Genomic DNA, 13,033 nt, shown 5'->3' on the forward strand with positions numbered 1-13,033 from the left:
TTTTATTTATTATTATAAAACTATACATTTACACTTTTGAGTGTATAAATAGATATATAAATAAGATATTATTATATGATTGAATGTGTTATTTAATCATAATAATACATTATCATATACTCATTTATACACTTTAAAGTTTATACGCATAACATTGCTATTATTTTATTTTGTGATATCCTTAAATATTTGTTTTGTTTCAAAAGTATTCAAAAGGACACTTATCATTATCCAAAACACCTCTAAATATTTTTTTCTAGAAAAAAGGCCCTTTGAAAAAAAAATCAAACACCCATTCTAAAATTATGAATTTCCCTTGATGAGAGGTATTTTTTAGCAAAATGAAAAAAAAAAATTATACTTAAAGATCTCATTGAAAAAAATAAAATAAATCATTTTTCATAATCATAAACCTAATACTTCATATGGATGATTGGTAAAATTGGGTGTATATTTGTCTTCTAATATTTAAACACTCAAAGTTTAAAGTCAATTTACAAAATTTCTTGTAAGAGAAATCTAACTTAATAACCTGTCTGTTGTAATAAATATTAAACTATATTAGCAAACAGACAGATACCTTAAAAAAACCATTAAGTTTAGTCTATTTGCTGCCAGACAAAAGCTGTATCAATTTCAATTAATCATAGATAAATTTGAATGGAATTTGAATGAAATTAAATTACCAAATCAAAGACAAAATTATACTCAAACTTACCCCTAAGTCTGGCCTACGTTACATATTTAATTAGCGTGAAGGAAGTATCTTTGATTGATTGATTATCTGAACGGATAGAGTTAGATGTCGTATGGCTTTCTCCTTCTAATGACTTGTGGCTTTTGTCTTCTTTATTTACTATTTCTGAACTATAATCCATTTAACGTTATATGCTTTCTTCGAGTCTTCTTCCTTTACAGCTCGATTAGAAATAGAATTGACGTGCTTGTCATCTCACCACTGTATCTACCATTTTTCCTTAATTAAAAAAACAGTTCCAAATATTACAAGAAGAAACTTAGACTCCTTTTCTTTAGCTCTTTATTTATGCCGAATAACTCAATCCATATCGTGTTCACACTTTTATTATACCGAAAAAGAAATTAAAACCCTAAAATATTTTTTTTTTTTGCTTTTTTAGGACAATTAATAATTCCAAAAAGGGATCAGGAAGTCTAGATCTAAGGTCTGAGAAATGAAAAATCAAAAGAAAATCGAGAGATTGCTTAAAGATTCGATGAGACTATTGTCAATGAATTTTGTGTATTAGAGTTTATAGAGATTATGAAAAATTCAGCTATTCTTTCTAATATCAGTAAAATTATGTATACATATTATAAGTACATCAAATAAATATATAGATGAAATATTATTATGTGAAAGATTTTAAATTAAGGATAAAGTTATATCTAATTATATAATTATACATAATTTACATATCCATTTTATATACTTAAAATATATCCACGAAACCTTAACCTTCTAGTATAGAAGATAAGGAGAAGGATTGTGATGAAAAGGATTGGGCATAATTGATATTTTTCTGTATGGCTCCGATCCCATGAAAGGGATTTGGAATTCCAGATCTAGGGTTTGAGAAATGAAATTTTGAGAGGAAGTCAAGAAAGTTCTGGGAACAGTAGTGAGAAGATATTTTTCTTTTCAATTGAATAATTTGAGCTGCACAATAAGTGCTCTCTTGAATTTATTTTTGGATTTTCTTTTATGTAATTAGTATAGTTAGAAGAATGTTTAGCATGCATCCATATGAAATAATAATAATAATAATAATTTCTGATTCTATTTGACGAAGGGAAAAGTAAAATTTACTCAAAGTTTTGTAACATATTTTGAAGTCTCTTTTTTTGTTTGTATTTTTGTATTTAGTTCCAAACTTTCAATAATTCGATTGTTGAAATAAGCAATGTTATATACATTTTTGTAAATAGTTTCTACAGATTTAGATGGTTTTTGTCTGAATGTTTGAGCAGGCATGTCCTATTTTATTTGTGGATAAATATTTTAGTTTTTGTGAGCTCTTGAATTTTCTCTTTGTTGGAGCTTAGAAAGACCATCAAGAGTTAATTCTTCTGGGTTTGTTTCTTGTCTACCCTTATTGTAATCTTGTTTGTGTCTTTGGCTAGTATTTACTAACAATAAATATTATATACATTCAATTTTAAGAATATAAATAATATATTATCATATAATTAAATATTATTTTATTTTTAATTTAAAATATCTTCGTATTTCTATCTTTTCAATGATATTTTATGATTTTTCAGTAGTTTTGAAACAGACCCTCTGCTAATGCTTTAATTTTTTTCTTTTTTTCAGTTGAAAATTTTGGCCTTGGATGGTGACTGAGATGGAGCTGTGGTATCTTGATCATTAAGGACACGATATATATGGATGGCCAATATGGACAAATGATGTTGGATTGCTAAGTTAAAATCACTGAGAAAATTAAAACAAGCCAATCATGCCAGTAGTAGGCCTTGGGAGAATTTATCTCATTCTTCTTTTGGTTTCCAGTATCATCAATATGGCTTTGAGTCATTGTCAAAAATTGATCCTAGAAATTAAATATAGTTTCAGTATCGCCACCCTGTCATTGTATAATATTACTTTCATTTTGAACATACACTGGCATGTCCAAAGAGTAGTTAATGTGTCAATTAAGGAGAATGATCAAATTTCAGCCATCCGGACCCCCCCTCGTTGACAGTTCTTCAGTGTTTAATGACCCATTAAATCATAGTTATTGAAATAATTTATTCTTAGTAATTAATATTTTTATACATCACGGTGTTTAGATATGGTAGTAGATGTTTCTAGAGTATATTTATATTATATCAGTTTAAATTTTGTATCAAAAACTTTTATTTTTAATTTGATTCGAATTAGAATTATATCGAAATTTTTTTAACTTTAACAAAACTCTTAAATATTCAAGTTGATTTGACTCAAATTAATTCGAAATTATTTATTATTTTCACTCCTTAAAGTTTTTAATCTTTTTAATTTCTTCAATAAATTATCTCAATCTATTGTTAATAAAACACATAATATAATATTATGTCTTATTTACAAATATTCTAAAAATTATATACTAAGATCTTTAAAACACATAAATACTCTGACTAACCAAATTACATCTTTACTACTTAATAATAAAATAAATATTTAAATAAAAATAAAAATAATATGAGTAATTACAATTATATAAATATACAACTATATACAATATGTAAAATTTCAACTACAATTGATATTGTCTTTCAATATTTCTATAATTTATTTCTAACAAATTCTATTGAAACAATATTTCTTCAAAATATTCGAATCAATTTAAGTCGTGTCAGTTTACTTTTATGTGAACTCTAATATTATCTTATTTAATCTTAAATAATATAAGAGTGTTCGAAATAAATTTTGTGATAAAAAACTTAACCTTAACTTGATTTTTTTCATACCATGTTATCATGTTGGGTCGAAAATTGTCAATTTTAACAAAATTATATCTTTAAGTTTTATTCTTAAAGATAATGTAATATAATTTTGAGCAAAACTAACTTTGTGTACATCAAATAAGTATTTATATAATGTATTATTATATGATTGAATATTAATTTATTTTTAATTTAAAATTATTTAATTATATAATGATATATTATTTATATTTTTTTCGTATTTAAAATATATATATATATATATATATATATATATATATAGTTTTTGTGATATATAAACACGTAATTTGTAAATACTTGCAAGTCATATCAAGGTTTCCAAAGTTAGGTGGCTTTCTCAAGCCCAAAGATACCTTTTGAAATGAAGAATTGGGTAAAGTCCCCTGACATTTTACATGAATAAATGTGTCCTTATCTCAAAGGCTGCGTGTGAAGGGGTATATCCTCTTAACAATGAACTAGTTTGTGAAAATGACTGTATAATTTGTCTCCAGTCGGCCATTGACTGATTTCCATTTTGGTAATGTGATTCCTGTGCAAAGTTCAACCTGTTATTGAGTGCCAAACAATATTTCCATGGTGCTTTTAGAGGAAGCGTGTCGTTCAACAACATTGAAATTGCAAAAAGAGAGGATGGTCATGATCAGTGAGGGAAAGCTACAAATAGAGGTGTATATGGGTTGGGCTAGTCTATAGGGTATATAAGGCTCATGGTCCAATCCAATATATATATGATCGGATTTTAAATGGGTCGATTGTAATAAAAAATTAATTTTTAATATTATAATTATTAATTAATTAATTTTTTAATATTATGTTAATAGGATCAAGTTGACCCATAAACCTTGTGCTTAGACTCACTACTCTATTCGAAAATACCTATACGTCTAATATACTACAATACCAAGCTAAGTCCTTTCGAATCAGTCCATGGGCCGCCTAGCCCAATTAACACCTCTAGCTGCAAGCATTAATGGAATAATTATTCCCCACCCAAGGTTTGTCAAAACAATACTTTTTTATCATTTAAGTTTAAAAATTCAGTTTTACAACTTATTATCTAATTCTATTAATAAAATTGGTTAGCTTTAATATTTTTAGAACAAACTTTAACAGTTGACTTATTTTTTTCACATCCATTTTTCTTATTACTAATTTTTTTTCCATCTTTTTATCTTTTTTCCCCTCTCCCCACCCACCATGAATCTCATGTCTAAAAACTCCATTAACCACCTCAAAACCCAATCCTACTATGAAGTGTTAATTTTATTCCCCTTTTTATTAGGTACATTTATAATTTGGAAACTTTCTTCTTCAAAACGGACAGTTTGGCCGAGTGGTCTAAGGCGCCAGATTTAGGCTCTGGTCCGAAAGGGCGTGGGTTCAAATCCCACAGCTGTCATAATTTTACTATTACCCTTTTTAAATCATATCGGCCACATCTAGCATCAACCCTTAAATCGAAGTTTTTGTATAAGCAAAACAAACCCTAAATCAAACTTAATAAATTAGTTTGGCAATGTAAACGAAGTCCACAATTTTCTTTTAGATACGTTTAGATTGAATAATTTTTTGTTATTACCAATACAAATGAGAAAAATTTTAAAAAGAAAACTATTATTCACATTTTATTTATTTTAATATCATGTGAATAAAATAATAGGGGTATTAAAGAGTTTTTACTCAAAAACACTCTTATCCTATCGGACTACAATTTTCATATGGTTTAATATTGGAGGTAAGATAACATTTTTCAAAACTAAAGAATAAAAAGGTTAATAACAATTTTTTTTTTTTTATACTAGGTTTGCCCCCCTATTCTCTGGTACTATAATATAATGGACAAATGACTCTTCCCACTCAAGGTTTAATGTAAAGATAAATATAAATATATGAGATTTTAAAAACTTAAACATTCACCTGTCACGTAATTTCTATTAAAACTTGTTAACTACAAGAATAAAATTGTTATCTAACTAATAATATTAAAAAATTTAAATTTTATATCATTCTCTTTTCATAATTTAAAAAATTAATAATTTTCCTCACTCAAAAGTTTAAAAAATTACATTTCCCTCAGAGTTTCATTCCTTCCCTCCCTTCTTCGGTGATGTTCTCTGGCCAACCTCCCATCTGTTGGTGTTGTCTCCCTCATCCCAGATGATGATGTAGCCACCGTTCTTCGACCACGAACACGATGAATCATCTAGCTCCATCAGTCGACGAACACGTTCCTTCCCACCATCTTCATCGTGTTCATCATTGGAGAACAATCCAGATATGGAATTATCGACATCAGAAGATTCATCTATTGTCGATTAGTTGGTAACACAAAGATGAATCATCTTTGTTCAGCTGAAGAGACGAAGATGATGAATCGACTCCAATGAGAAAGTTAACGACGAGAGAAGAAGATGGTGGAAATATCAGTCGACGGTGGGAACAACATCTAGTTGTTGAAGAAGGAAGAAAAAATCTCAAGGAAAAAAGTGAATTTTTCAAAACTTAATTCTAAGAAGAAATTGTTAGGTTTTCAAACTAAATAGAAAAATAATCTAAATTTTTAGAATTTAGTGATAAAATAATAATTTTATATTTACCTACAATAGAAAATTCTAACAGAAATTAACTCATAAGTGAATATTTAGATTTTTGAAACTTTATAAATATATATTTATCTTTGCATTAACCCTTTAGTGGGAAATAGTCTTTCAACCTATAGTTTAAATAAAATAAAAAATTTAATATATCAACAATATTACTTATACAAACTATATAAATTATATGTCATTATATAATTAAATATTAATTTATTTTTTATTCAAAATTAATATAATGATACGATAACATGTTAAATTGTGAATTCATAAGGGGTGCAAATAAATTCAAAATTAAGGAAAAATTTTATAATTATAAGCTTTTATTTTATTAATACTTGTTTATCCTTCACACACACAAATGGGTGCGAATGAATTCTCACCACAAAACCAGAAACAAATTGATGTGAAGACTTGACTGTGTTTAATGTCAGAGTATAATGGGTTTCTCTTGCACAACCTCAACTCCCACTCTCAACTTCGCCATCTATTCATCTTCTTCCTCCATACCTTTCAAGACTCCCAAACTTCCTCTGTTTTGGCCATGGCAAAAGGTTCTTTCTTTCTTTCTCTCTGATACAAACACATTGCATGTTAAAGAGCATAATTTTATGTAATGTGCAGGTAAAGATGGGGCCAATGACTGTGTCTCCAATGGGGTTTGGGACGTGGGCTTGGGGCAACCAGTTTCTCTGGGGATATAAAGAGTCTATGGACACTCAGCTTCAACAAACCTTTAAGTTAGCTGTTGAGAATGGCATCAATCTCTTTGATACTGCTGATTCTTATGGGACTGGCAGGCTAAATGGCAAAAGCGAAAAACTTCTTGGCAAATTCATCAGGGATATTCAGGGTTGGTGTTTGTTTCATTTATTTGTTATTTCTTGTAAAAATGTACACTAGATTAATGCTGCAGTTTCAAAACTATGGCTTATGTGAACTCTAGTATGGGCTTTTATACATTGCTGACAGTTAAAATAACATTATCCCGATTAGGTAGATAGTATATTATTTTCGTTGTTGCTGCCACTCTTAACATTTTGTGCCTATTTAAACTTTGAATACTCTTATGAATAGTTGTTAATTGAAATGTGATCGGCAAGTGGTATGGTTGATTTAATTTGGTTGAATTAATTCCTTATTGCTCAATATTGAAGTAATTTAGTGTTCTAGGGACATTTTAGAGCAAAGATGGAAAAATTTTTCAGATTTCACCTGTTTCTTAAGGTATCAAATCGTTCTTATTTGGTTGTTTAACCTTCTAATTAAGTTGTGATCATTTGAACAACATGAATATGTTTGATTTTATGTCAAATTGTTTAATTTTAGTAAGATGTTAAAATTGTTATTATTAACCTATGTGAAATCATCCCTAAGTGAAATGATGAGGAGTGAATGACTAAGAGTAACTTGTCAAGCGAAAAATATTTTCACACTAGTTCTTATGAGTCACTCTAGTTGAATTGCAGTATGCAATTTGCGAAGATAACAAAGAATAATCTAGTATTCATTTGATATCCTGAATAAGCAATTGATTGGCAATGATAGGCAAATTTCTGCTTATTTAACAATATAATATATTTTTGTATGTAATAGGTGTTTTTGGCCATCAAGCTTACATATGATTGTATTCTCAGGGCAAAAGCAGATACAAGATGACATTGTGATTGCTACTAAGTTTGCTGCGTATCCTTGGCGTCTGACACCAGGGCAGTTTGTCAAAGCTTGCAAGTATGTTTTGGTCACTTTGATGTTTTGATTGTTACATAGTGTGTGTTTTATTGTCTTTTGACTTTTAATTTTTGAAATAATTCTTCCACCATTGCAAAATATAGAGGAAATATAACTAAGGACGGTATTCATTAGCCTTAGCCATTTCATTGATTGTAGAATTTAATGAAGATTGGTTTTCCAGGGCTTCTCTTGATCGGCTGCAGATTGAACAAATTGGGATTGGGCAATTACACTGGTCTACGGCAAATTATGCACCACCACAAGAGTTAGCTCTTTGGGATGGTTTAGTGGCAATGTATGAGAAGGTTAACATTCTTTATGTCTCAAGTATCGGATAACAGATGATTTTTCCAATTACCTTTGGTTATGAATATTCATCAAATAGTTTATAGACATAAATTTGGTTAAATCTCCACAAAATTGGTTTCGTTTTCCTTTGTTTAGAATGCATCTGAATTCATTAGCATTCCCTAATACCCTTTTACATGATGTTGCAGAATTACAACTTAATATGTTAAACCCGCAGAAATGATATTGTGCAGGGTTTGGTTCGGGCAGTTGGGGTGAGCAATTATGGACCAAGACAGCTGGTGAAGATACATGATTACCTCAAAGCCCGAGGGGTTCCCCTCTGCTCAGCTCAGGTGATAAGTCTATGAGATGTCTTCAAGATTGGGATGAAATGACTTTTTATAACCTATACAGAAAACAGAATGTTAAACAGAATGTCATTTAGACATGAGTGTGCATAAAATTACTGTGTCTTGTGTCTCAAATACAATATGAAAACAAAGGTTTTAATTACCATACAATTTATGGTTGTAATGCTGTATCTACATTGCTCATTATTAGTAGCACATGTAGTAGTTACTTGCAAAATCATATCCTACATCTGAGGAGAACATAATTTCAGGTGCAATTTTCTTTGCTAAGTGTGGGAGACGATCAGCTGGAGATAAAAAATATATGTGACTCTCTGGGCATCCGCTTGATTGCTTATAGTCCTCTAGGACTCGGAATGCTTACTGGGAAATATACACCTTCTAGACTTCCTAGTGGACCTCGGTATTTTGCTTCTATTGGCTATAACATTTAACAAGTGGTAGAATGACTCAGAGATTTTTGTCTTTTTTTGTTAATTTGCTTGTGATAATACCTTGAGAGGATATATATTGTCTGCTATCAGGGCCCTGCTATTCAGACAAATCCTTCCCAGATTGGGGACTTTATTGAGCTCTCTAAGAGAAATTGCAGAAAGACGGCGCAAAACCATACCACAGGTATTTGTTTTTTTTAATGCTTCACTTTTTTACATGTCAAACATTCTTTTTTTTAATTTATTTAGATATTAGTGCACACAAGAACAAAATAAAAATTAAATCTTATACCAGTTGTTATGGGGTTTAGTACTGGGTTCTATGGCTGGATTTTGTTGGCTGCTATATATGGGGGAAACTTATTTTTAACTTCAAGAATGCTATCATTCTATTTTGTGGTAGCCCTTCCCTGCATTTCTCCCTAACTTTACTGTCATTTTCTCTGTGCTGTCAATTAAATTTAATTGATAAAACTTCACTATCAGCTCATTCGATCTCTTACAGTGTCTCCATATAATATTATCTGCTGTCATTCATGACATTTATATCAGCATTGCTTCCAAAACACTATCTTAGAACAAAGTTTGACCTTAATGATGATTCTAAGAAGCAAAATTGAACTAAGGACATCGCTTTCATAACAAAATTTATTATCATCAGCGAGTAGGGATGGCAACGGGGAGAGGTGGGGAGGGGATCTCAACCCCCGTCCCCGTCCCCCGCCCGTCCTTGCTAGGAGGATGAAAATGATTCTCCGTCCCCTCTCCGTAAAGAAACATCCCCATCTCTGGCCCATCCTCGATTGCGGAGAGTTTTTTCATCCTCATCCCCATTTTTATTGCGAAATCCCCACCCCGTTAAGGTCGGAGAGGGTAAGAGCCCCTAAAATAGGGCCCAAATTGCCATCCCTATCAGCGAGGCAATTTTGTAGCTAGCACCCAACTTGTCATGCTCATGTTTCTTAGTGCTGATCCGTTCCAAAACCGTTAGTTCTCTTTTACTTGTTTCTCATGTCTGATGTTACACATATTGTTAGTAGGTTGCATTAAACTGGTGCATCTGTAAGGGTACTATTCCAATACCTGGAGTAAAGACAGTAAAACAGGTGGAGGAAAATTTGGGAGCTCTCGGCTGGCGCCTCAACTCAGATGAAGTGCTTCAGTTAGATAAGGCAGCAAGTGAGTCTCCTGGGAAAATGATTCAAAACATTTTTCAGACAAGGTTACTGTTATTTCTTCACAATGCTTTTCTAGAACATCCATAACATAATGTGAAGATTTTTCAAAACACTTTCTACAACTTATGATTTATGTTAAATCTCAAATAACAGATGAAATATGGAGAAAAGCAACATCTAAGGAAATCCATGTTAAAGTCAGAAGATATAAGTTGACCATGGACTGGTAGTAGCTATCTAGGCTACCATGCCTGTTGGCTGAACTTTTACTTGAAAGAAGGTCAGTTGCAGATTTCTCTTTTGATGCGTGAAAACTGTTATTTCTTTAGAATTTGTAGTTTCCTGTGATGAGAGAAAGAGAAAAAATAACTTTCTTTTCAACTTGGTTTTTGATAGAATAATATATTTTAGAAACTTCTTTACTATGTGAACTCTCTCTGCTGCAAGTTATGAAGGGTTTGGATTTTTCCTTTAAATTTAATATACCAATTGTCTTAATTTTTTCTTTCTTTGGTAAGTAGTTGTCTTAATTTTTGATCATACACTCTTTTAATCATTAAATCATTTTAAGCCATTGCCATTCCTCTGCAATCAAAATTAGAATATATCACAAATATTGACTATTACCCACCCAAGGTTTGGTTAAGTGACAAATTCACATCTTTAAGTTTGAAAATTGAATTTCCCATCTGTCATCCTTTCACTTTTGTTAGTAATTCCGTTTGGTTTAAGAATAAATTAATGAAAAAATAAATCTCAGAAAATAATTCAAATTATTATTTAATCCTTTATTAATAAAAACTAGTTAATTTGTATGTATATCAAATTTTGAAGAAAATATGTAAACATCAAACAATAGTTATTACCAAAATGACAACAGAAGAAATAGCTGAATGCATTAAAATATGGTTTCATCAACACATCCAGAAATGAACCAGAGTTCCGAGCTACATATCCCAAAACATTTGACTAACATAACAAAAGTCGAATCCTAATTGTCCATTAATAGCCGACTCTCTGATGCAATGTAAAAATCCAGCGACACAACACATGCAGCATCCCTTCAGAATCAACACTCTACTTGATCTTCTTCTTTGGCCTCAGCTGCATTACATTGAAATAAGAAGAGTCAAATGATTGCATAATTAAATCATTAAAAGAAGAGAAAAAAAGCCAGGGCACCACAAGAGCTAAAGCTGTCGTACGTAAAAGGCACAATAATAGAAGGTTTACCTGGTTGCTGTGGCCGCACTTCTTTTTCCTGCAGTTCACTGCACGAGGATGCAGCCGTGCATAACATCTGTTACAAGTATACATCATCGTGAACAGTAAGTATCAAGTGTGCAAATTAAGAAAGAAAAACAGGAAATGAGGAATTTTCATTTATAAATCGATCAGAAAAACAGGACCAAAAGTGATCAACAAAGCAGATCACAAGCATCCAGGACACCTCGTCAATTAAATGCTTAAAGGATTATTACAGAATTTCTTTGTGCTCATTGATAAAAATCTTCACCATTAAGTGAACTAAAATTAACAACTCCAGGATTAACAATTATAGTTCGTAATCGTGAAAAATAGATTAGTACCTTACACCAAATAATGGACAACCAGACATTTGAAGAAGAAAAAACACATGGGAAATGCTTACCATTTGTTAATAATTACCATCTAACATGAAACTATAATACAATACAAATAAATAAACATCAACCCATAGTTCTAAACATCAAATCTTCAATCATGACAATAAGAACAGTTAGACTCACTTTCGGCAGATCATCTTGTCCTGATTGTACTTCCTAGCCAAAGCCATCAAAGAAGGCTCAATGATACCACCACGAAGCCTGAGAACCAGATGCAGAGTTGATTCTGAAGCAACCAAAATCAAAATTAATGTGAGTTAGCTTGGCTAAAAACAAAGGGGTGCAAAAATACTGAAAACCAACCTTAACCAACAAAATCCGCAACCAGAATATACATAAAACAACAAGGAATCTCAAAAGTGATTTTCATATTAATTAAAATTACTGAAGTTTCATAATCGAGTTCATTGCTTTATTTAAAAGTAGGCATTAAAAGTGAAACAAACTAAAAACAATTTTCAATATTCTACACTTCATCTCAACTATTAAACAGCAAGGAAGCTCAAAGGCAATTTCCATATTAATTAAAGTTACTGAAGTTTCATAATCGAGTTCATTGCTTTATTTAAAAGTAGGTATTAAAAGTGAAACAAACAAAAAACAATTTCCCAATATTCTACACGTCATCTCAACTATTACGCATCCAAATTAATTGAATTTTCACATTAATTAAAACTTACAGATCCTAACATATCAAAACACTAACCCTTCTGAATGTTATAATCGGCAAGAGTACGGCCATCCTCGAGTTGCTTCCCGGCAAAAATCAGTCTTTGCTGGTCAGGTGGAATACCTATAATAGGAATTCACAACAGAAACCCACAGCCGTCAGATCCGAATTCGTAATAAAAATAAAATCAGATCATCTAGGGTTTCATTCTGAAAACGTACCTTCCTTGTCTTGAATCTTAGCCTTGACATTGTCGATGGTGTCGCTTGATTCGACCTCGAGGGTTATGGTTTTCCCTGTTAGGGTTTTCACGAATATCTGCATTTTTGTTCTCTGTTCTAGCTCTCAAATCTGAAGGCAGCTTTAGGGGCTTCGGCTATGAATTCGTTTATATACGAAGGAAGTGGTGGGGATTAGGGTTTTCAGAGGTCTGTTTGGTTACAAGGTTATTAATACTTCCTGTTTGGTTATCGGGTTTTGTTTTGTTTTGTTTTCTTCTTTTAATTCACAAAAGCATATATTTCATTTATATCTGTTGAGACCTAAGTAACAACGCATTTTTTTAAATTTAAAAAAATATAATTCATTTTTTAATCTATAATCCATGCATCTTGTGATAAAAATTGAAATTTATTTCACTT

General features: G+C 30.9%; 2 protein-coding genes and 1 non-coding gene across 4 annotated transcripts; 2 read left to right on the forward strand and 1 right to left on the reverse strand.

Moving 5' to 3' along the window:
* The first annotated feature begins 4,793 nt into the window (after nucleotides 1-4,793).
* TRNAL-UAG lies at nucleotides 4,794-4,873 on the forward strand. The gene has a single exon. It is a non-coding gene; the product is annotated as a tRNA-Leu (tRNA).
* Nucleotides 4,874-6,422: 1,549 nt separating this feature from the next.
* Nucleotides 6,423-10,557, forward strand: LOC123193042 (pyridoxal reductase, chloroplastic). 2 transcript variants are annotated; one of them, XM_044605818.1, is made up of 9 exons: nucleotides 6,423-6,622; nucleotides 6,693-6,921; nucleotides 7,706-7,799; nucleotides 7,984-8,107; nucleotides 8,345-8,446; nucleotides 8,716-8,867; nucleotides 8,989-9,082; nucleotides 9,939-10,120; nucleotides 10,230-10,557. In XM_044605818.1, the coding sequence occupies exons 1-9, from the start codon at nucleotides 6,509-6,511 to the stop codon at nucleotides 10,231-10,233; spliced, it is 1,095 nt and encodes a 364-aa protein (XP_044461753.1). In that variant the 5' UTR covers nucleotides 6,423-6,508; the 3' UTR covers nucleotides 10,234-10,557. The 2 variants fall into 2 exon arrangements, with proteins under 2 accessions (XP_044461753.1, XP_044461744.1); XM_044605809.1 differs by having other exon boundaries at nucleotides 9,939-10,077.
* Nucleotides 10,558-10,947: 390 nt separating this feature from the next.
* Nucleotides 10,948-12,808, reverse strand: LOC123193054 (ubiquitin-60S ribosomal protein L40). The gene is made up of 5 exons (XM_044605829.1): nucleotides 12,614-12,808; nucleotides 12,429-12,515; nucleotides 11,846-11,948; nucleotides 11,310-11,376; nucleotides 10,948-11,180 (listed from the first exon to the last, which is right to left on the reverse strand). The coding sequence occupies exons 1-5, from the start codon at nucleotides 12,714-12,716 to the stop codon at nucleotides 11,154-11,156; spliced, it is 387 nt and encodes a 128-aa protein (XP_044461764.1). The 5' UTR covers nucleotides 12,717-12,808; the 3' UTR covers nucleotides 10,948-11,153.
* Nucleotides 12,809-13,033: the final 225 nt, after the last annotated feature.

The sequence above is a fragment of the Mangifera indica genome, chromosome 1 (genome assembly GCF_011075055.1).
Source record: "Mangifera indica cultivar Alphonso chromosome 1, CATAS_Mindica_2.1, whole genome shotgun sequence".
NCBI lineage: Eukaryota > Viridiplantae > Streptophyta > Magnoliopsida > Sapindales > Anacardiaceae > Mangifera > Mangifera indica.